Raw genomic sequence first — 24,454 nt, 5'->3', positions numbered from 1 at the left:
CTACCAACTAGGACATGCATTCTCTATCCATTATACAAACCAGTTGTTTTTACCCACCTTGCCCTAGCTACATGACAAATTGCTTATAATATGCAATCATTCTGTCTTAAACTGTTACTGTTTAAGTGTTTGGGACAACTTAATTTGATATTTACTGAATGAGTAAATTCAGTTATAGCTAGCAGCTTTGTACTTTTCAGAATTCACACACCTGATGCTCAATTCCCATTCATGTGTTGTATTTGCATCAGCTCAAATCTACTCAAGACAATGAGTATTTTCCTTTTAGTGGATTTTTTTTGTGCTAGAGACTGAAATAAAATACCAATATGTCTGTGTTTATCAAGCAATTAGTTAAGATGACTTATCATAAACAAGTGTTGTCACATAAGGATAGTTGCTTCCAAATTTTTCATTACAATTGCTAGGGGAAAGAAGATTTGCAGTTACTTTCCCCAGGTGTAATGTATGTCTAGGCATATTTACTTAGATTAACTGCAGTAAATTTACTGCATATGTACTGCAGTCTTTATGGAACATGGCATTTAAAGAGCTGTAAAGTCCTCGCCATGATGTAACTTCTGTGTTTACATGTAGTAACATGAAAAAGGCAGCCTTTTAAAATATTTAGGCAAGGATGTTTCTCATTTTGTGGTATCACATTCTAGGCTATAGGCTGTGTAGAATAAAGATTGACCTTTTCCTAATCCCCCTCTCCCTTTATCCCAATTTACTAATTGGAAAGAGCTGGTCTGAGATGTCAGCAAAAATCAGTAGCATTGCAAGGTCTTATGATTTTGTCTCTGGAAAACAACAAAACCTCCAACACCCTATCAAACATATTCCCCACCACTGTTTAGCATTGTTCACAATATTTGTTCCAGCCTCCTCGTATCTGTTCAAGTTAACTTGTCCAAATTGTAGCACACAGTTGTCTGATAACTGTTTCCTTTTTCCATTGTGCCCCCCCCCCGCCTTACAACATAAGTTAATTTGAAGACATTGATCTGTAGGTTGATACAACTTTGATTCCAGTATAAACAGTTTACAGAAAATATAAATATACTGCTGACAACACCACAATTTCAGATAGATCATTGCGTCTACCTGTGCAACATCACAATACATGGTAAAAGAAGAAACACAGAAAAACTTTTCCAAGGACTGCTCCCTCCTGAGACCTTTCATTTGGGATATATGCAACAACTGAATGTTCTGACAGAGTGGATCTCAGGCCATGGGGATTCCTTACTCTGGGAAGTGTCTCAACTGTGTGCACCTGTATATTAGGAGCACAGATAAGCACACAGAGGAGCACAGTGCAGGAGGACAGGTGAGGACATGACAGATCTGAACATTCGAGGGTGAGGAAGGCTTGACTCAGATAAGCTTGGTGAGTTTCTCAAGGACCCTATCTTATGTCATGTCAATTTCCCAGAGCACTGGCAGGGAACTACTGCTAGGTACCAAATGTTCGTCATGAAAGATGATGAATGTTAATTCACAATGAATGTAATTCACAATATTAAGAGGAAATATCTTCCAGCAATATCTAGGAAATGCTTGTCTCTCCAAACCTACAAGAAACCACTGCTTTGTCATCCAAAAAACAGCATTATATCATAATTTTGTTTTCTGTGAGGAATGAATAAACAAGTTGTGAGTGAGTGAATGTCAGAACTGGCCTTGGTGAAAGCGACAGAAAGCGACACAACATAAGAATGAGAAAACTGGGATTGTTAAGTGTCCTTGCTAAGTTACTCCTTGAAAGAACAGAGGTGACTGGTTTTGAGGAAGGAGCTGCCAGAGATCTCCAGGTTGATGTCCATAATTTAGATATGTGAAACAACAGAGGCAGAGATCTAGGTCCACATGTTGCATTTGTTCTGCAAGAGATCTTCCACCTATGCAGTGAGTTCCCTGTTTCCATACCGTGTGCCCCAGCGGTCTGCTTTTGGCTGTTTGGTGCCTATAAAGATGAACTCTCTTAAATCATGGATTCAACAGATCACACAAATCCTGGTTTTACTGAGGAGCGTCGGCAGTTGGGGCAACCACGTGTCCCATTGGTCTGAAGGCACCTGCAATGAAAAAGATATTGGTCACAACCTAAATAGGAGTCTAAGAAATGCATAAATTTAAATAGCTGGGCCTTGCACAAGGAGAACATCTGATAACTTATTGTCAATGCTTGTACTGATAGCCTTATTTCAGTGATAGCATAAAGAACATTCTTTATAATATCATTATAAAAAAGATATAAAATGAACATCAGAATGAATACACACTTGTGTAGAACTAATCCATCTGCCTAAGCAACAGAAGAATTATTGAGGAATTTGATTCCAAAAACAGAAAAAGTACTTTACCAGGAGGCTTTACACACAGGGCTTCTGCCTCAAATCTCCTTCAGAAGAGAGTGTGTGCATTCACACACCAGCCAAACTTACCTCGAAGTCCCTTCGAGATTTTTGGACCCACTCCACACACAAACTGGGCTTTTTGATGTGAATTCTAGCTTATCTCGACATATGTTCGGGTTTTTTAAATGCTGGTTTTAAGCTACTTTTTCTGAAAATGCTGGAGCAAATGGGGGAGGCTCTGACGTAGAATCATTAACATGATAAGATGCATGCTCTCTTCAGAAATGCAGATCTGTCTCTGCAGGAGCTCTCCCTGCCCCCCCCCCCACCATTGGCTATAAAGGGGTGGGCCTTCTCCATTGCTGCCTCAAGGCTTTGGAATGCACTCCCTGATGAAATAACAACCTCCCCATCTTTTAAAAAGGCTGTTAAGACACATTTGTTCATCCAGGCTTTTAATTAGATTTACATAATGTAACATTGTTTTTAAAATGTTAAATGGTTTTGTTTTAATATGTGTTGTTTTATTGTAAAATGCCCGGAGACATGAGTTTTGGGTGTAAACATATATGTTAATTAAATGATACAAATGCCTGCAGCAAACAGCAGCTTGAGGGGGGCAATTTAGAGAGATCAATGGCCGGCGGGGTGTGTGTGGAGGTTTTAACATCCTAGCCTCCCTGCATTTAGTAAATTTAACACCAAGGCTGTATTTAGTACATAAAAATAAAGTGTTGGGAGATCAAATCATGGATCTCCCAGAATAGGACGTAGCCTGATTCTGAAATAATTTGTACTTTTAATTTTAGAGAAAGAAGTGGTTGATAAAAAGTTGATTTTTTAAAAAGAAAAAAAAACCCTGCATGCATTCAAGAGCAAGTGTTTCCTAATGTTTTAAAAGTGCTGATGTTGTTTTGGATTTTGGCTGTGTGTGTGTCTGAAAAACCATGGAGTCAACCACTTATACCATGTGGTATGGCTCATTTTTGAGGTGTCGAACCTTGAAAGTAATGTTCAGGGTTTTGTCCGGAGCTGCCTGTTGGGAACACATCACCCCCATTTTGAAAGAGCTGCACTGGTTGCCGGTTTGTTTCTGGGTCCAATTCAAAGTACTGGTTTTGACCTTTAAAGCCCTAAACGGTTTGGGCCCGGGGTATTTGAGGGACCGCCTGCTCCCAAGGGTTGCTGCCTGCTTGACGAGGACATCTGAGGGGGCCCTGCTCCAGGTGCCGACAATGAGAGAAGCCCGGCTGTCGTGCACTCGGGACAGGGCCTTCTCTGTTGCTGCTCCTAGACTCTGGAATGCTCTCCCAGTGGCCATTTGTTCCTCGGACTCCATCACGGCTTTTAGAAAGCTTGTACAGACTTGGCTTTTTACCCAGGCTTTTACATAATCGTTTTTACTGCTGCTTCTGTGTGTTTTTATCTGTTGTATTGTTTTTATGCCTGTTTTTATGCCTGTTTTTATACTTTTTAGCTTGATGTTTTTATTGTCTTTTTATTGTATGTTTTAACTTTTGTAAACCGCCTTGGGGTTGTCTTTTAACAAAAGGCGGTATATAAATGCAAAAATAAATAAATAAAATAAAATTCATGCCCTCTCACATAAAAGACATTTCCCTTATCCATGGGCGTGTAAATAAGAGTCAGTTTTTTTGGTGAGAGAAGATGATCACACTCTGCATGTGTATAAAGTTGCTGTACAACTCCCAGTGATGGGGGTTGCAGCCCTTCCCCACAACTTAAAAAGTCACCAGCCATCACTGATACTGTTGAATACATGGAACTCTAGAACCTAGTGAATAGCTCCAGAACACCTAATGCTACAGCATTACTGAAGCAAAGCAGGTGTAAATCTGGACAGACACCTGGATAGGAGATCATTGGTAAGCCATGACACATGGGATCATCATGTTAAACATAAAATAGATAATTCAATCTTAAAAAAAAAAAAAAGAACATTTGGGACTGCAGCAGTTGCCTTCACTGGATGTGCTGCACACCCAGCTAGCCATGGTTTGCTACCCAGCATGGAAAGAAATGGCAAAATTCCCATTGGTTTTTATGGAGCTGGATTGCATCCCTATATGGATACTAATTCAATGCCAATGATGCAAAGTGTGTGAAAATTAAGTATGCCTAAAACAGATTTGAAAGTTTAAATAGCAAGTTGTTTATGCCTGTTAGATTCTGCAGGGTCAGATTATTCATAGCTTCTCCAACATACCACAATGTCAACATGAGCACAAATTCACTCTCTGCTACATGAAACTGACTGAGCATCACATCCAGAAATTAGTAGAATGACAGTGGTGCCAAGTATCAACTAGACTCCCTTTCCCAATAATGTGATGACCATACATAATACTGAAAAAGATGGCATGGATCATTTCCCTAGAAAACAAATTTAAGGTCGTATCAAGTTAAGAGCCATAGTAATTTAAGAACATTAGAACATAGAACATAAGAACAGCCCTGCTGGATTAGGCCCAAGGCCTATCTAATCGAGCATCCTGTTTCACAGAGTGGCCCACCAGATGCCACTGGGAAGCCCACAGGCAAGAGGTGAGGACAACTTTCATCCCTGCTTTATTTTGCTATCCATATTTTCCAAATAACTACAGGAGGTGCTTGGTTTTTCAATGAAGACATCTGAACAACTTCTTTGCTACAATGCATGTTTTATGAATGAAAACTTTGCTAAAATGTGTCTCTGCTGGCTACATCACCAACCTGTTGACAGATTGTGTTTCATTTCTTAATATTTGCTCTGCTATTTACCGCATGCTAAAGTTAATCTTGTCAGACAGTGGCTGCCAAGATCATAAGAACAGCCCTGCTGGATCAGGCCCAAGGCCCATCTAGTCCAGCATCCTGTTTCACACAGTGACCCAGCAGATGCCGCTGGAAGCCAACAGGCAGGAGTTGAGGGCCTGCTCTCTCTCCTGCTGTTACTCCCCTGCAACTCGTATTCATCATGGATCGCTCATCCATAAGTTCAGTTGCTATTTTTCTTTTTGATGCTGCATCGAGGCCCTCCTTAATTATAATCAATGCCCAAGCTGCTCTTTAACTATCATGGTTTTATTCCATGCTTCTGTAAAGCATAGTATATGTTCCACAAACTTGTTTCTCCTTAGTTCTGTGCACTTGCACATCCAATTCCCATCTCTTCACAATGCATATGTTATTAAATAACTATCAACAATTACCATTCCAAATTATCTGTGGGGCATTTCTGTGTGCAAAGGACCCTGCTTTGGACAGGAATTTAGAAAAGATTGCCTTTCTCTACCTTCTGGTTATATGAATATGGTACATTTATTTATTTCATTTTCAAATGATATTAAGCACAATTCATGATTTCTTCCATCTCCAATACTAATTTCACTAACAACAGTATTGATTTTGCCCCCACATTTAAAAAAAAATATGTTAACATTCATTTTTATCAAAAAGGTCAATAAACCTATTGCTCTCCTCAACAGGATTTTCATATACATTTATGAAATAATGAGCCTGTCCCTTTCATATTCTAAAATGGCAGGTTTTGCTCCCTCTTCCTCATCAGGAGTTCAAGGAAGGAGAGACTCCTTTGTTCTAAGGTTCTCATGGCAAACAGAAGAGAAACAGTGGGCAACCGCCCAGATGACTACTCAGAGAGGAAAGTTTGGGGCGGTGTACAAATCTGATAAATAAATTTAAAAAATAAAAATAAAACTGCCTAGCTTAATGTTCCATAAATAACATGTGGTAGAGCATCTGCTTTGCATGCAGAAGATCCGAGGTCCAATTCCTGGCACCTCCAGGTAAGGCTGGGAAAGTTTCCTGCCTGGAGAGCTGCTACCAGCCAGTGTAGACAATACTGAGCTAGATTGTCTGACTCGGTAGAAGGCAGCTTCTTCTGTAACTGAAGTTGTGAGTCTAGAGCTGCAGGTTAGGCCTGCAGGGTGGAAGGAACATATGGAATGGACCAAAACAGTCCCCAAATTAGGAAGGAGCTTCCCCCTATTCCCTTCCCTGCTTTACTCTCTTATAGTGAAGTTACAAAAGTTATAAAAGTTCCATATCTGGAGTGGGACTGCTTATGGAATTGTCGGCATCAGTTTTAGTGTTGGTGGTATTTTCCTGCAAATCTATATACTGTGGGAAACAGAATTGCCCATTACCAGTAGGAAATATCTCAAAATGGCATCCATGAAATGGCGCTGTGTGCATGAATTATAAAGTAATATGAAGAGTTCATTTTCCACCTTAACTTCTACTTAAATTATTTTTCTTTGAGGAAAACCCACTTAGGATGTTTGTTCTGAGCTTGCTAGTACCCCAATAATGCTGAAAGCATGAAAAAGCATTAAAGAAAGAAGGCAACCCATTAATACTCATCCTCATATCACAGAAACAATGTGGCCTGCACAAAGTAGGACCGGGGAGATCCGAGTTCAAATCCCAATTCAGCCATGAAACTCACTGGGTGACTCTGGGCCAGTCATGTAGCCTAACCTACCTCATAGGGTTGTGAGGGTAAACATAAGCATATACACCAATCTGGGCTCCTTGGAGGAACAGTGGAATTTAAATGTAGAAAGAAAGAAAGAAAGAAAGAAAGCTGAACTCATTTACAAGCCACATTGTTTCCAATCATGCCCCCTAAGTAAGCAGCACAAACAGGAGGTTACCTGAACTTCTGGCAGGCCACCATAGATGGTCAGCAGGCTGTGTTGTCTTGATGGGTTACAAGTTATGCAGGCCTACCTTATGTGTGTCCCATTGATTCAAACAGATCTTACTTTCAAGCAAGTGTGCTCATGATCAGTCTTATTTATGTGAGCTGAGTGCACAAGTAACTCAAGCACCTGCCAAGTTCTTTAGCCAATGAAATATTATGTAGAAGAGCCTAAAGACTGGGCTTAGAATTAATTTGAGATAACAGATAATGGCTGCTAGATGGAAAGTCTCAGGATAGTGGGTAAAAGGTTTCTGGAAATATTTCTAGAGGAAAGATGGCAGACAAGATTGTTTAAGTGATGAACGTTGTTACAGATCCTCCATAATGCCTTAGTTTTGTCTTATCTATGCCTGATTAATTTTCCCCACTTTGGGGTTTATGTTCCCTGTTTCTCCTTTCTAGGCTTCTTGATCTGTTCCCTTATAATCTGCATTCAGACCAACTCTGTTTGTTCCTTACTTTAAATGAAAGACATGGGAGCAGGGCAGTGCCTGAAGCTGGTGGTTCTGGTCTCCGATGGATTCTCCACACATACCACAGTACAGCTCCATTTCCTCAACACATTCATGAAACTTCACCACATGGTTGCGAAGCTCCCGCTGCTGTCCCTTGGTGCGATAGATCCCTTCACACAGGCAGTGAACCTTCAGTAGGCCAAGCTGTATGGAGAGAGGGATGATGGAGAAAGACTCAGATGTAAAAAATTAAACAGATGACTAGATGGAATCTCTCTGGAGCCCTGATCACCAAGACTTACAGTTCCAAAACATCTTGGGGCTATTCTCACGATCTGCAAAAATCAGACTAGGAGAGCATAGCCCAATTTTTGCAGATCGTAAGAACCACCGGCCTCGGCTGCGAGCCCGGTGGTTCTAGAGCGGGTAACCAGCTCAAGAACCCTTGCCCTAAAACCAGGTTTGCGGAGCGAGCATTCAGCAAACCTGGTTTTAATAATTGTGAGTAGCCGTGGCGTGGCTTCGCGCTGTGCCTCCTCATGAGGAGACCCCCGGAGGGGAGGTGAAAAGCCACCTCCCGGCTCCGGGAGTCTCGCCAGCATGCCCTGCACGCTCGTGCAGGGCATGCTGGAGCTTGTGGGGGCCGGTCGACCCCTGCTTCCCCCAGCCCCCGCCAGCTCCGTAACGGAGCCAGCAATCGTGTGCGTGGCCAATCCGGCTGCCCAGGGCTCCCTCCCCGCTCACCCTGCAAAACTGGGTCTCACGGATCGTGAGACCTGGCTCCCTATCTTTTTAAGCACTTGACCTCTTTATTTCCTCCTTTGTCTCTTCTTATGCTCCTCTCTACTCCCTCTAGTTAGACTCCTGTCACCAAGCCTTTAGCCACCTCTCTGCTGAAGTTGTCCTGAATAATTTCCACATCTACTGCATATTGCTTCCACCTGCTAACTAATACTTAAACTGAAAATTCAGGAGGGAAAAAACTTCTCAGATGTCTGAATTTTTAAAATGCAGGGAACTCTTATGAAGAATCAAATGAGCAGTTAAAATCCTTAGGTTGCTAATAAAAGCGATGTTCTGTAAAAAGAATAGGAAGGATAGGGGGACTTGCCTTGTTCCCTAGCCCTTCTGCCAGCTCATAGGCCTTTTCAATACTTTCCATTGCCTATGGAAAAGGAAATGTATTTCATATGCTAGCTCCACATATTACTTCAACAGAGATTTTATAAATACAACTGTATGATGATGTCCAACTCTTTCATCTTGCATGCCAAACATATATCAAGTCAAAAGATTGTGGCTTTAGCCTGAAATTTATTATGAATTTTCTTAAATTCAATTGCACAGATTTCTGTTTGAACTCCCATCTGTACTTGTGAGGAACAGCTCATTAAAAACAGCTCAGTATGGTGGCAGTGGGGGGGGGAGGGCTAATTTCATGCTAATGATTATTGGGAAAAAGATTTTAAAACAAAACTGCCAGCATGGTAATGCCTTTATATACATCTATAGTGTGGCTGCATTTTGAATATTGTATATAGCTCTGGTCACCCCCACCTGGAAAAGAATATTGTAAAGCTGGAGAATGTGCAGGAAAAGACAACCAAAGCAATCAAGGGCTTGGGGCATCTTCCCTACATGGAAAGGCTAAAGCATCTGGGGCATTTCATTTTAAAAGTCATGACCGGGAGGTGGGCAAGGGACATGTTAACAAAATGATCCATGTTGTTGAAGTGAAGAGATTTTAAAAAATAATAATTCTAGAACTCAGATCCATGACATTGATTGGCAGTAGATTGAGGACAAACAAAAGAAAGTGCTTCACACAACAGTTAATTTATGGAATTAACTGCTATAAGCTGTGCTTTAGAAGAGGATTAGACATTTCAGTAAGGTTAGGAATATCAACTGTTTTAGCCGTAATAGCTTAATAATAGCTATTCTTATACAGAGTTGGCCAATTGGCCCATCTAGCTCAGTATTGTCTACTCCAGGGTTTCTTAACCATGGGCCGCAGATGTTGTTGGACTACAACTCCCATCATCCCCAGACATGGCCTTTGTGGCTGAGGATGATGGGAGTTGTAGTCCAACATAATCTGGGGGCCCAAGGTAAAGAAACCCTGGTCTACTCCAAATGGCAGCAGCTCTCTAGGACTTTAGACAGGGGTCTTTGAGCCCTACCTGGAGATGCTAGGGATTGAAACTGAGACCTTCTGCATTCAAAGCAGATGCTCTGCCACTGAGCTATGGCCCCATCTCCACGTTCTGAGATACGATGCCTCTAAATTCCAGTTGCTTGTGGGGGTCATGGCCTCCAAACCCTTCTCATGGGCTTCTTGAAGCATATGGCAGGCGACAGTGGGAAGCAGGATGCTGGATCTTTAGTCTGATCCTGCAGGACTCTTTTGCTATCAGGCCTGCTACCATATGAAGGCTGCTGGAAACGGCATCTATTCCACGTGGCAAGCCATTTGTGCATAGTACATGTGTCAGCTCCCATCTTGAGATTTGTCTCCACAGTATTGAAGTGGGGGTGACCAGAGTCTCCACAGTATCAGAAATGCACGTGGTGAATATTAGCTGCCTTAGGCAACTAATGGGTAGCATCCACAGTTGTCCTTACTACCTATCTACACATGGGACAAGAAACAGGCTGTGTATTTTATGGAGACAGGTCAACAATGCTTCATCTGCTTTGCCCGGTGATCTGAGCCTAAGGACCTTGGTCAGCAGTGCACATTTGTCTACCAAGATATGTGGAACTGTAGAAAGAAAGAATTACCATGACAAACTAGCATCAAGAGTATTTATCAAACGACATTCCATATTCAGAAAATAATGTCACTAGAGGAGGAAATGAGAGTATTTGCCCCTCATAGCTCCACTTTAGATGCATTGGTGTCTCAAGGTGCTTTTATTTTCATGCATAAGCGGGGATTAAAACCAGACCAGACTACATCAACACTAGACTTTAAGGTTAGGTAGTCTTAAACTTAAAAAAGACCCAATAGCTTGGCTGTGGTAGTTTCTGTAGTACTGCATTGCTTAGGGGACATAACTGAAATGGAAGAATGAAACAGTGGGGAATCCAGTGTCATCTACTCAGCCTCACAGTTCAACCTATCACTGACCTTGTCTGGTTCCTTCTGAATCACCCAACACTTGGCCACACCCAACAGCACCTGAATCTGTCCCAGACGGTTTCCAATCTCTGTCATGATGCTCATTGAGGAATCATAGCGGGGGAAAGCTGTCTGTAGTATAAGAAAGGCCATTAATTGATCTCCAGATCTTACAAACCTATTTTGATACTTCCGCGCACTTCTTAACCCATTTCACAGAATGCTCCATACCTGTATATCTGCACGGCAGCGGTGGATATCAGCAAAGCAGAGCAGGCATTGTGCCTGTAAAGGACGATCTCCATGCTGAAGAGCAATTTTCATCGATTCCTAACAAGGAAGAACTCCAGTATCAGAACTATCCTGCCACACCCTACATTAGAGGGCCCCTTTCTTGGCCATTGTGGCTGGGAATGATGGAGCAGAAGTCCAACATTATCTGGGGACCCATGACCAGGAACCTCTGATGTTGGCTGTACTTAGATTCATGTGTCCTCTTGAAAACTATGTTGCCCATCCTCCCAGCTTCTACTGAAGTGAGCATTCCTGACTCCTGAATGACCTCATGGGCCCTTCAACCCAATGACCAACTATTAGTTATTTATATGAGCTAAAGAACGTGTGCTATTCTCTTGTCCTTCTCTAGCTGCTAAGCAAAGACACAACATCTCTTCCCTCAGCATGGCACCACCACCTTGTACCTCACAGCATTCCATAGCATCTTCCAGGCGTCCCAGCTTCCGATAGGCCACAGCCATGTAGTACTGGCTCATTGCACGATACTTCAGACTCCAGCCCTTTCCATAATCGTTCACCAGCTCAGCTGCTTTGCATGGGAAGAAGAGGGCTTTCTCATAGTCCTTGAAGAGACAAGCAGCAGAACCAGGGAGTTAGGGGTAAAGCAACAGGACTGCTTGTGGAGAAGCAAAAAGCCTGTCAAGATCATAATGAGCAAGTCTGCAACTGTCTCTGCAAGAGACTGGAGCTTGGGCTTTCCATTAGAAACCCCAGAGTGGCCCAGGTCATAAGGTGCACACTGCACAGATCACATGGTTTTGCAATGGACAGTGTATCCCCATAAACTAGATAGTGAAGCTTGACAGATCTTTAGCTAGCAATTACTAGTACCAGGGAATATATTCCACACCATCTGAACCCACCCCAATTTTATATAATTGTTCTCCTTCAAAGAACTTTTATGTTGATTGTGTGTAGATTTTGTGGGCACTAATCTGGAAAATGACTTTGGACTTTTCCTAAACAGTGTATACAACTGCCAATCTTGAGTGAAAAAGCATTAATAATACGTTTCTCCAAAATTACACATGGGGTGTGAGTGTGTCCATATGTTTGTCTGACTTGTGTTCTTTAAAAAAATAAATCCAAACATTAAAAACATGTGTCTCCAAAATACAGAAGTCAGAGTAGTAGAAAATGGAGATTCAGACTATTAGATGAGGTGATAGTTGCAGGGGTGTATCTAGGGGTAGGGCAGGCAGGGCACGTGCCCCGGGCGCCACTTGAAGGGGGGGCGCGCCATTTTGTAAAATTATTTTTTAAAAAAAAAATGGCTGCCAAAAACAAAATGGCCACTGTGCATGCTCAAATGGCCTCTATGAGGCTCTAGGTCATGCCAGGCTTTGCAGAGGCCATTTGAGCATGCGCGGTGGCCATTTTGTTTTCAGTGGCCTTTTTTTTAAAAAAAAGAGAGATTATTTTTAAAAACGGCCACTGCACATGCTCAAATGGTCCCTGCGAGGCCCTAGAGGCCAGTGGGGTGAGGGGGAATCTTTGCAACCCCCCCAGCCTTTAGGAAGCCCCCCAAAGGGGCTACAGGTAAAAATAATAATATAATATAAGACACTGTACACATATTCAGATTGGCACTATGTACAGAGAATCAGGGCTTGTGAATACTGAGCTGACACTTAAGAGCTAGGATTGTATTCATTTGCTCTTACTTTGCTTCTTGTGATACGTGAGTTAAATGTGATGTCTTGCTAATATGGCTATTAATGGTGAGTTTGTCTTTGAATCAGTGTGAAACCCTTAATATTAAGGCCCACTGGGAGTTTCTTGCTCTCTTTCTCTCATTTTAACTGTCTTTCTGAAAGACTAGAATATATTCCAAGCAGTGACACAGTTTACTCTGCATATCCTTTAATTATTTACAGAGTATCTGGGAAAAGTCAAATTCTCCATTGATTTTTAAAACTTATGTAATGGTGATGCTACAATGCATAGTAGAGAATTAGACAGGCACTTCTGTTTAGTTTTCCAAGTACATCTCCACATAGTATTTGGGTATTTCATGAGCCCCCACATACTGAAATTTGTAGTTTTCCAGCATTTTTTGGTCTGGCTAAGTCCACTGCTAAATATTTTTTAAAAGATTAAAAGATTAACGAGCCTGACTTGTATTTTTCAGCTGATATTATGGTAAAGTTATCTGAAAGATGGGTGTCAGATGCTTGGACAGGGGGGGTGCAATTTCAGTGTTTGCTCTAGGCACTATTTTCCCTAGATATGCCTCTGGATAGTTGCCATTAATACTTATAGATTAATACATTGTGAACACATTCATAATATCTGAACATTAACAGAAAGTTGTAACAAACAGCCCAATCTTTTATTTTTCTAATTCCAGTTCTTCTAATTGCAAACCACTAATGGAAGTCTCAAAGCTGTTCTCCCACACGGAGATAATACCCACAAAGCAACAATGTAATGTATGAAGCCACCCCAAGGATTCAACCCAATGGCTCTCCTTTCAGGAATGTCATTTCAGCACTCTTTAAGACCTGCAATCTAGACATGCAGTGTTCAGTCTCTGCTAAGAATTGCTTGGATCTGCACAGTCTGCACAGTTGACTTTTCACACTCATTGTGGAGGCATCCTGGAGGAAAAGGTACTTGTCTTTTCTTGCAATACTTTCCTCATCTCAGTGTGTGCTCACAACAAGACCAAACCAACAGCACTGGAAGCCACTGTCTGGAACAAACATTTAGGTCTTTGGCTCAAATTTCTTCCCCCTCCTCATGCCAGGGCTGCACAACTTCGGTTCTCCAGCTGTTGTCAGACTACAGCTCCTATCATCCCTACTGGCCACTGTGGCTGGGGATGATGGGTTGTAGTCTAACAACAGCTGGAAGACCAAAGTTGTGCAGCCCTGCCTCGTGCCTTCTAACGTATGAACCACAACCGCTCCCATTTCCACTTAAGCAGTGCCCACCTTGAGGTATGTGTAGAAATTTCCTAAGCTGCAACAGACACGGCACTCGAGCATCTTGTCATCGTTGTTGTGTGCGTAGCGCAGGGCTTTCTCAAAACACTCCAGAGCCTTCTGGAAGATGCTGAGACCAAGGTAGGCATTGCCCATGCTGAGGCTCACCTGGCCATTGAGCTGCAGGCTCACTGTGGTACCTTGCATGTTCAGGCAGGTCTTACAATAGGAGATGGTCTTTTGGAATTCACAGAGTTTCTCGTTGCTCCGTGCCAGATTCAGGTAGCTCTCGGTGAGGTAGTCGGGGTCCTCCAGCTCCCGGGCTGTGTCAATCTGCACAACTGCAAACTTTCAGTAGAGAACAAAATATTTAAGGATAATCATCTCTGTTGCTAGAAAGTGTATGGTGATGCATGGAGAGGGAAGCTAACCTTGTGCATGGCACATTACAGAGCTTGGAGTTAAGCATACAGAGATATCCTGCACTAGGTGTGTCTGATAAATAAACACCAAAAGAGAGGACTTAAACAAGCAGAGCAGAGAAACTTCTTGATGGAGAAGTTCAAATGGACTTCTCAAATATCTCAAATGGAGGAGGGACCTACCAAAATGGCCACAGGATGAAGACGACAAATGATGGAGAAACCACTAATCTCAATTCCTTACATGCTTACTATCATACATCCCAATTATTCCATTCAGACTGTTATAGGTTCCCTTTTATCCAAGGATCCCTCTCAGAGTTTCTGCTTGAGGGAACTTCAGAGAATACCACTGAATGTTTGTTGTCATTCTTTAATGGTAAAAAGACCAGTGCTGCTTATTGGTCTCTCCCAACACTATAGTCTTATTCACACATTATGTTAAACACATGTACTATCTGTGTACACAGGAACATAGGAAGCTGCCATATACTGAGTCAGACCATTGGTCTATCTAGCTCAGTATTGTCTTCACAGACTGGCATATGTACAGATGTGTGTGCACGTTCAGTTTATTCACAGATTATGTTAAATGCATATACAGTAGTATACTTCCTATCTGTACCCCTGCATTTGAGGGGGCTAATAGGGATATTACTCAAGATACTTCAATATACCAAAGAAGTGTGGTGAGATAGGAAGTGTACTGCTATAAGTGCATTCAGCATAACATGTGAATAACTGTACATGTATGTTGAACATAACCTGTGAATAGGGCTTTGGAACAGTGCTTAGATGATTGCAGATTCCCTACCAATGGACTCACCCCTTTATATTTCCAGGCTTCTCTGTTCCTAAAGAAAGAATTCAGTGATCTGATTCAATAGGATGACAGCAATCTTTGCATTCACTCACATCAACCCCTAAATGATTCGTTTGGGATAATTCTTCACTAGACCAAAAAGCCTTAATTAATGTAATTAAATAATTCTATATCCCTCCTGGCCAAATACAATCATAACCTTTGGGGCTCTCTGGCCTAGCCCCATGCTTTCCCTAGCAGTTTTTGGACTTGCAGCCCACCAAAAGCAGAGCCGGTAATTTGGGTGGCCACTTTGATGGCAGGACAACAGGGAAAGCTTGTAAGTGTTTGTTTACTTTTTGCAAGGGGTTAAGAATTCCCCTGTATAAGAAGCAAGGCATTATGAAAGGGTGGGTGTTGCTGCCTTGAGCTTTTAGTGGGTTAAAGGACCCAAACATGATCAAATAAACCACTAGAATGTGCTCTCTGTTTGATTCCCTTACTGTGGGCTACTTCACTTCCATGTATGAAACCTTGTCTTGCATAACGCAGCCCTGGTGGCGACTCATTTCGTCTATGATGTTTGTTCCTTTCCTAAACATCATCAGGAAAGGGATGAATTGGTGCTGCTCCTCGAGATCTCATACTGGACAAGCCACTCTACAATTCACATTGCTTGTCATCTTGGTCTCTTGCTGTGGTCTCTCCTTTAGTTTTAAACAGGTGCAACCATGTTTTGTTTTCCTTCCAGCCAAGTAGAATCAGATTCCAAGCTGGATTCAAGGCAAAGAATTAAAATACTGCCCTGACATGCAGAAGTTGCTTGGCCAGGCTCTCTGGTTATAAATGTCTTATTTCAGAAGGTTCTCCAAATTTAGTACAAGACTCTTTATTTAGAGTCTAAAGTATTCAAGACAAGATCTGTATCATTTACAGCATCTTGACGAAGCACACATTGTAGTTGAAGGAACTTTAGGCATATGAACTGTTTTAAGAAATTATCTTCCACATGTCTATTAATGTAAGAGTTAAAGTTATGTCCTCTCAAGCAGGGTGTCATTAGTCGTTCTAAGCTTTTAATACTGTTTAATCAAATACCTTTAAATAATGCCAACAGTTTAGTAAATTTGGTAGGTAATCTATATTTGCTTTGTGTTCCCCACCCTGCTTTCTGCTTGTGTAAAATTTATATATATGATTTGTATGGTTGGGACAGACCCATTTTCTGTCCTATAAAACAGAATAGGTAATGTCCCAAAACTGGACTTTGGAATGCGCTCCCTGTTGAAATAAGAGCCTCCCCATCTCTGGCAACTTTTACAAAGGCACTGAAGACACATTTATTCACCCAGGCTTTTAATTAGATGTATAGTTTGAAATTTTAATATTGGGTTTTAAATGATTTTAATTGTTAATTGATTTAATGTTTAAAATGATTTTAATTGTAAACTGCCCAGAGATGCAAGTTTTGGACAGAATAGAAATATTTTAAACAAACAAACAAACAGAACAGGTGTGAGAGATGCCTGTCCAATCTTTTCTTGAAAACCTCCAAAGGAGAGTTCCATTACTTACCTAGATGTCCTTTTCACTGCTGGACTTTTCTTATACACTTGTGTTAATCATTAAGACAGCCTAAACCTTCTTCCTTGTGATTAAAAACCACAAGGTTTCTTGTGTTAAGTCTGTTTCATATCTGGTATTACTAGTATTTGAATCTGCTCATATAAAAACGATTTACTGGGCAAGAACCATATTGCCCCACTACATACAAGCATGGGTTCACGTATAAAGCAGGCCTTAGTTTGGCTCCATTTCATTTATGAAAATATTTATCCCCCCCGCCCCCCAGTACTCTGCAGTTTACTCAATAAAACAATATATATAACACCACCACAAACATAAAAAGCAAAACAGCAATATAAAACAGGATCCTATGGAGGTTTTGGGGGAAAGGTTAAACATTTGTTAAAAATTGCCCACTTGCCCATTTCTTTTGTGGGACGAGTGGTAGGAAGCACCCATCATGCCCTAGCACACAACCCACTTCGGTGTCCCCAAGAGCTACCCATGGGAAACAATGATGTGTTTTGGGTTCCCCATTGTTTCCTATGGCTGCAACCAACTGCACTCACAGAATACACACAAGTATTGTATTGCAATTTGCAATGCATTTTGCAATGCTGCCTTGGAAAATACTGCAGAAGCACACAGTAAAAGGGAATATGTCCCTCCCAACACAGAACACACATTTTAAACACAGTCCAAAAATGGCCGAAAAGGAATCACTGACCCAGAATCCACTGCTAGCCACAGTACCTGCACTGCAGTAACATCATTGGCACAAGTTGCTCTCTCTCACACATTATGACTTACTTCAACACTGCAAAAGCTGCCACAGCAGCACCCTTAGCAGCAAGCATAGCCATAAGCTCAACTAGAGCAACTTCAGCCACATTTTAACCAAGTACAACAACTTGCAATGCAGACTGCAGAGCAGTGAGTGAAGCATGTTAGTCTCAAGGCCAGCCATGGAGCTCAACACAGCAATCACCCTCCTCCCACACACACAGCTGCCACCATTCACTTCTTGCCACAACACTATCTCACAAACAAACCAAACCCCAAGGAAGGAAGGCACCCAAGTGCTGCCTTTGAGATCTAGCAAAACCAGATAGTTATAGCATCAATTATTATACTTAATGCTGAGAAAACAAGAAAATCAAACCCTTCTACTATAAAGACTCTCTCTGCCTCCCAGTCCCTTTCAATACATTTTGAAACTCCCTCCTCTCTTCCCCCAGCCAATGGGGGCACAGTTGCCCATGACAACATTTGATTTGTAGAACAACCCAACTGAGAAATATGGAGATTGCAAACCAATTGGAAGCCAGTGCCAGCAGAGGCGTATCTAGGGAAAATAGCGCCTAGGGCAAGCACTAAAATGGCGCCCCATATCCAAACATCTGACACCCATCTTTCAGATAACTTGACCATAATATCAGCTGAAAAATACAAGTCAAGCTCCTTAATCTTTTAAAAAATATTTAGCAGTGGACATAGCCAGACCCAAAAATGCCAGAAAATGACAAATTTCAGTATGCTGGGGCTCATGAAATACCCAAATACTATGTGGAGGTGTACTTGGAAAACTAAACAGAAGTGCCTGTCTAATGCTCTACTATGCATTGCAGCATCACTATTACATCAGTTTTAAAAATCAATGGAGAATTTGACTTTTCCCAGATACTCTGTAAATAATTAAAGGATATGCAGAGTAAACTGTGTCACTGCTTGGAATATATTCTAGTCTTTCAGACAGACAGTTAAAATGAGAGAAAGAGAGCAAGGAACTCCCAGTGGGTCTTAATACTAAGGATTTCACAGTGATTCAAAGACAAACTCACCATTAATAGTCATATTATTAAGACATCACATTTAACTCACTTATCACAAGAAGCAAAGTAGAGCAAATGAATACAATCCTAGCTCATTAGCTTCAGCTCAGTGTTCACAAGCCCTGATTCTCTGTACATCGTGCCAAACTAAATATGTGTACAGTGACTTATATTATATTAATTTAATTTTTAAAAAATCTGTAGCCCCTTCAGGGGGCTTCCTAAAGGCTGTGGGGGGGGGGGTCTGCAAAAGTTCCCCCTCCCCCTGCTGGCCTCTATAGCCTCACAGGGACCATTTGAGCATGTGCAGTGGCCATTTTTAAAAATAAATTTTTAATGGCCGCTGAAAAAATGGCCACTGTGCATGCTCAAATGGCCTCTGTGAGCCTGGCATGGCCTAGGGCCTCACAGAGGCCATTAGAGCATGCATGGTGGCCATTTTGTTTTGGTGGCCATTTATTATTATTTTTTAATTTTTAAAAATGGTGCCCCCCCTTCAAGTGGCGCCCAGGACACGTGCCCTGCCTGCCCCACCCTAGATACGCCCCTGAGTGCCAAAAAACCAACCAGCAAGGGAAAAACAGGCCTCCAAAATGGTGTGCAAAATTTCAAAGTGTTTTGACTCGGAATGGGGTTGTTTTGTTCCAAGCTCGAAACAGGACCTTTATTTAAAGGGAGTTTTGTTTCAAGCTTAACACACTCAAAATGGCCCATTTCAAGTTGAAACATTTCAACGTTGAAACCTTCTGCACATCCCTAAGCAGATACAGGGATATCAGAGGCTGGGATATCTTAATTTATTCCCCAAACTGCACCACTTCAGATTGCAGGTGGTGAAATCACATTTGAGTCTTCAAATGTAAGGTCTCTGTGCACAAAAAACTAGCAAGACAGGAAGAACGTGAAGCAAGAACCTTTCTCCCTAGCATGCTAGTTTTCCACAGACAGGATGAGTGTTTTTTTTTTTTTTTAAACATGGGAGAGATTCAGTCATGGAGTGTTGCACCTGAATTGTGAGAAGACATCCTGTATGATGCAATATTCCTGAAGTGAAATGTGATACTTCTTTTCACAGGGTGACCAACAATTTCGCTTCTTTGCACCCGCACACCACAGCCACTCTCATCTTTTTGCACTTCCTCGGGAGGCTTATTTTCTAACACCAGCTCCTCCTTCCAACACTCATGCCTAATTTGCCTTCTCTCCTATCATATCACAATTAGCATGTCAGCTGCTTCACACTCTCTTAGTACATATCATTAAGGTGATCTACACTAAGTGCTAGATGAAGCCTTCAGGTAGGTATTAAGCCATTTTTTGTGTGATGAATGCGCAACCTACTGCCTTTAGCATGGACTACAGAATGTGCCTTATATCAGCAGAGAATTGCGCACCGAAAGCTGTCAAGGAATCAATAAACTGAAACTCTGTTTCAGGCCCGGATAGATTTTTCTTTAAGCCTGTACACATTTTTGCTCTGTCTAGCCTTCTGCTTTGCTCAAAGTTTTTGAAAGCTCAGGCCTTTTCAAGGCATATTAACCTTCTCTTCATATGCTGCATCAAAACTCAATCTTTTCACCTTCAGAGTTCCAAGTCGACCACCCACTGCTTCTCTCTCCACTCAATCCATGGCATGCCTTTCACATCCTCTACATCTTAGCATTTAGCTGCCACCTAATAGCACAGCAGGGAAGTAACTTCCCTAGGGAGCAAGAGGTTGCTGGTTTGCATCCCCGCCGGTATGTTTCTCAGACTAGAAACACCTGTATTGGGCAGCAGCAATACAGGAAGAGGCTGAAAAGCACCATCTCATACTGTGTGGGAGATGGCAATGGTAACCCCCTCCTGTATTCTACCAAAGAAAACCACAGGGCTCTGTGGACACCAGGAGTTGACACCAACGTGATGGCACAATTTCACTTTTCTTTACAGCTACTGTCCCTAGGACAGGAATGACTTCTCCAGTTATAGCAACCAGGCTCCTCAGCTCTTTTTTTGTAACCACATCACATAGGAAGCTTGTAGAGCCTCTTTTCTCAACAACACTCACTCACATATGGATAGAGTTTGATCAGAGGGAAAAACTGCACATTACATTAATCATGCCATTAGAGTCAATGTTCTTAATTTCCCCTTGCAATTGAAGCTGGAGGTGTGAGGCCTGTGCCAGAGCAGAACGTGCAGGAGGGAGGGGGATTGTAACCTACCACAGTCCCAATCTGAATCAGGCCCCTCTGTAACTATTTACCCCAGAGGAGAAACTCTTATTCTCTTGCTGTGCATAGGAGTGTGTGTGAGAAAGATGAATTGTGCCAACCCACCGTGCTCATCTGCAAGCTGGAATGCTCTTGGTCACTATGTGTGGATTTGAGAGATTACGCTCCTCTTCTTCCTATAAAGCGAGGTTTGTTCTTCTCACCTAAGCAGCATGTGCCTGTGAACTCTTTGGATGAAGGACTGCATCATTCAGATGCCTCAGACTAATGCACTTGGTCTGTGGAATATGTCACACCACCATCACCAACTTGAGGACCCAACATTAAATTCCTCTTTTTGGTATCTTGCTGTTCCTCATCAGCCTCTCTGTGAGTTTGTGTACATGCCTACTTAGTTATAAACTCTTTGAGCTTGGGTCATTCTTGATTCAGTTTAGGCTCTAGTAACTCCCGACTGGATATAGCTTAGGTATACAGGAAGTCAAGTCAGATCCTTGGCCCATCTAGTTCAGTATTGTACACTGACTGGCAGCAATTCTTCCTTTATTTCTATCTATGTAAACCGCTTTGGGAACTTTTGTTGAAAAGAGGTATATCAATATTCATCGCCATCCAGAATTTCAGGCAGGAGCCTTCCCAGCCCTACCTAGAGATGCCAGGGAATGAACCTGGGGCCTTCTGCATGCAAAGTAGACGCTGTACCAGAGCTATGGCCCCACCCCAGCTTAGGTCTCTGTGCACACTCAGCACAAACTCCTGCAATTGTTATTAGTTGCAAGAAATGATGTTCCCAAATAGTTTACTGAGAGGACCCACCAATGGAAACAGGCCTTTGCACAAGGCCCACCTGTCTATATCCAGCCTTTGATACACAAGTAGAACGTCCGCAACTACTTATGTTACATTGTTTCCAATACCCAGTGTTGCCTTGTTGGTGTTGTATAATGATGGTTAGAAGTCTGAGCTGTGAGCCTGGAAGTTCCATTTTATCTTAGTCATGAAATCCCTGAATGGGCTTTATCAAGCCACTACCTGTCAGTTTCAACCCAGCCCAGCATCACAATATGTGGATAATATACTTGCCTACAGGCTGTGGGAAGCATGGGTAATACAGTCTATGTAAAGTGCTTTGAATATTTAGGCAAAGTGCTAGTATTTACTTGTCATTACTGGCAATGGCAACCCTGGTGACTGTGTGGAAATCACAGCCTTTAGTGTAAAATTGGTAAGACTAGATGGGCTTGGGCCCAATCCATCAAGGCTGTTCATCTGTTATGTTCTTAAGAGTAATAAAGAGGAGTGTCTGGCTATTCGGACTTTATTCTATGGAGAATTCACATAAGCCCAGGATAGCTAAGCAGTTATAAATCCTTCACAGACAAGTAATGCACAGAACTGAATCATTTGCACAGTAACATTCTATGACTAGCATCATAACATTCTCAAGAGTCCAGCAGTCTAAAAACTAGAGACTAGGAGCAGAAATGTAGGATGGCAATTCACAAACGTAAGTAATTGGCACTAGTTAACGTAAACTACTTGTACAGATCTGAACAGCTGTTTGGTATACTCACAATTTGGCTGTTGCAATAAATGTCCCAAACCCCCTTTTCTACCCTTGCTCCCATCCCCTCTTTGTAGCATAGTGAGAGAAAACAACATGCACCAAGTCCAAGACCATTTTACCTTCAGCATATCTTTGTACCTGCCCATCTCTGAGTGAGCAGTGATGAGACACCCCAGAACTCGGAACCTGCCAGCAGCATCTGTGGTCTTTTCCAAAACTCTCAACCAGACGCGCAGGGCCTTTTCTGTCTGGTTGGACTGGTAAAGTTGGAGTCCTTTTTCTATCTGCTGCTTCGTCTGGTCCTGACCCATCTTTTTTTTGCTCAGGAGCTTCATATACCAATGCGCTAGGACAGATGATGCACACGGGGTAGGTGGGTCCAAAAAACACAATTAAGTCGGCGCTAAAACAGGAAGATGGATTGCATGGTTAGGAAGTTCAGTGCCATGGGAGCTTCAGACGATTCAGATTGAAGGAATGTCAGTAGGAGCCACTAAGATTTTAGGGGATCTTCTAGTCTAGCATCATGTGCGCTGCTATCCCCACCAGAGCTTTCTACAACCCACATCCAAACAAAGAGAAAAGTTCAGCAAGGAAAGCAAGAAAAATCCTAAGTGGCTGGAGTGAAATTCAATCGGAATGGCCACTCCTGTGCCCCTCCCCTCCATTGGTAACAGCTGTGCCTGCCAATCCTGGTCACATGACTTCACAGGAATGCCAGTCTTGGTAACTCCCAAGGTCAGAAAGCCAGCCCTTGTCCTTCCCTGTATACTGCACTTTTATAAATATAGCAGGGAAGGCATCATTTGTTGCTGCAGCACAGCACTATCAAGCCTTTCTTCTCATTTCCTTAGATCACTGACTATTTTAAGAGCACCAAGGGTAGGTGAATAGGCTCTGCCCACGAGATGTGTGACACAAGGCAGTGGCCCTGAGCAACACAGGAAACTGCCTGAGACAGAATCAGATCATTGGTCCATCTAGCTCAGTGTTGTCTACACGGACAGGAAGTGGCTCTCCAAAGTTTCAGGCAGGAGTCTTGCCCAGCCCTACCTGGAATTGCCAGAAATTGAGACCGGGACCTTCTGTATGCAAAGCAGATGCTCTGCTGCTGAACTACAGCCCCATCCACAAGCTCTGCACATCTTACAGGGCAAACCTTAGAAACCAGAGTATTCACTGCAGAAGGTTTTAACACCGAGGACCACTTCACATATTATGCATACAACTGGCAAATTATACATTCAGCAAGCTCACATTTTTAACTTTTAGGTACAGGCTTAAATTCTCTTAGGTTTTTAATCTAAAAACATAATAAAGACATTCACACAATCAAAAACTGTATTCTACCCAGGCTTGTGAGCTGTTTGTGCTCCCAAAATTTGGTTGTGTGGAAGCAAGGTAAGAGGAAAACCTGGGTAGAAGTGATTGTGTGTGGAAGCAAAGTAGGAAGAAGAGATACCCAGGTTTTCCTCCTCCCTTGCTTCCACACAACCAAATACTGGGAGCATAAATAGCTCTCAAGCCTGGGCAAAATAGAGTTTTTAATTGTGTGAATGACGTGTGTGTGTGTGTAGCAGCAGCTCTGAAACATTTAAGAGTAATATTTGGTCTGTATCAACACATATGCAGAAGTGAAACTTTTAGTCAGAGCACTTAACACCAATTCCCAGCCATATTTTGGTATACACAAGCCCATATGCATGTACAAAAACATTGCTAGAATTAGTGTTCAGTGTGTTGTTTGTGCCACATTAATTTTTGATAAATTTTGCAGATTCATCTGCAACAAAACCCAGAGAAAATTCCAGATAACGGCAATGGGTATCTCTACCCAGATATTTCCTCTTGCTTTCTGCTCATTGGATGATGCTTATATACTATATTAGTTCCCTGTTCTGCAGTACCTTGTTGAGAATGGGCTAATAAGCTCCTTAATATTTGGGTTACTGGGATATACTGAAGTGGGTTCAGACAATAATATTTTTGAAATACATCTCACTATAGCAAGAATAATCCCTTTGAGAGATCTGGTGAACACAGGCTTATTTTTATGACATAGTGTTTAGGGTGTTGGACTAGGGCTAAGGAGACTCGAGTTCAAAACTCCACTCAGCTATGAAAGCTCACTAAGTGATCTTGGGCCAATCATGA

General features: G+C 42.1%; 1 protein-coding gene across 1 annotated transcript; it reads right to left on the bottom strand.

The window, feature by feature from the left end:
- Positions 1-1,008: 1,008 nt before the first annotated feature.
- On the bottom strand, positions 1,009-22,973 carry RAPSN (receptor associated protein of the synapse). Its single transcript, XM_053260593.1, has 8 exons — positions 22,420-22,973; positions 13,905-14,243; positions 11,373-11,531; positions 10,903-11,001; positions 10,681-10,803; positions 8,659-8,712; positions 7,552-7,751; positions 1,009-2,081 (listed from the first exon to the last, which is right to left on the bottom strand). Exons 1-8 carry the CDS (start codon positions 22,633-22,635, stop codon positions 2,009-2,011), a joined length of 1,263 nt encoding a protein of 420 aa, XP_053116568.1. The 5' UTR covers positions 22,636-22,973; the 3' UTR covers positions 1,009-2,008.
- Positions 22,974-24,454: the final 1,481 nt, after the last annotated feature.

This window comes from Hemicordylus capensis, chromosome 1 (assembly GCF_027244095.1).
Source record: "Hemicordylus capensis ecotype Gifberg chromosome 1, rHemCap1.1.pri, whole genome shotgun sequence".
Taxonomy (NCBI): Eukaryota; Metazoa; Chordata; class Lepidosauria; order Squamata; family Cordylidae; genus Hemicordylus; species Hemicordylus capensis.
Note: the sequence above shows the minus strand (reverse complement) of the source record. Positions and strands in the feature narration are given on the sequence as shown.

Excerpts from the sequence above, each read along its gene's own strand:
- RAPSN (XM_053260593.1), bottom strand. The coding sequence starts at position 22,635 with ATGAAGCTCCTGAGCAAAAAAAAGATGGGTCAGGACCAGACGAAGCAG. Across the intron at positions 11,002-11,372 it reads ATGCTATGGAATGCTGTGAG|GAATCGATGAAAATTGCTCT; the intron begins GTACAAGGTGGT and ends CTTCCTTGTTAG. Across the intron at positions 2,082-7,551 it reads TCCCATGTCTTTCATTTAAA|GTGCCTTCAGACCAATGGGA; the intron begins GTAAGGAACAAA and ends TTTTCATTGCAG.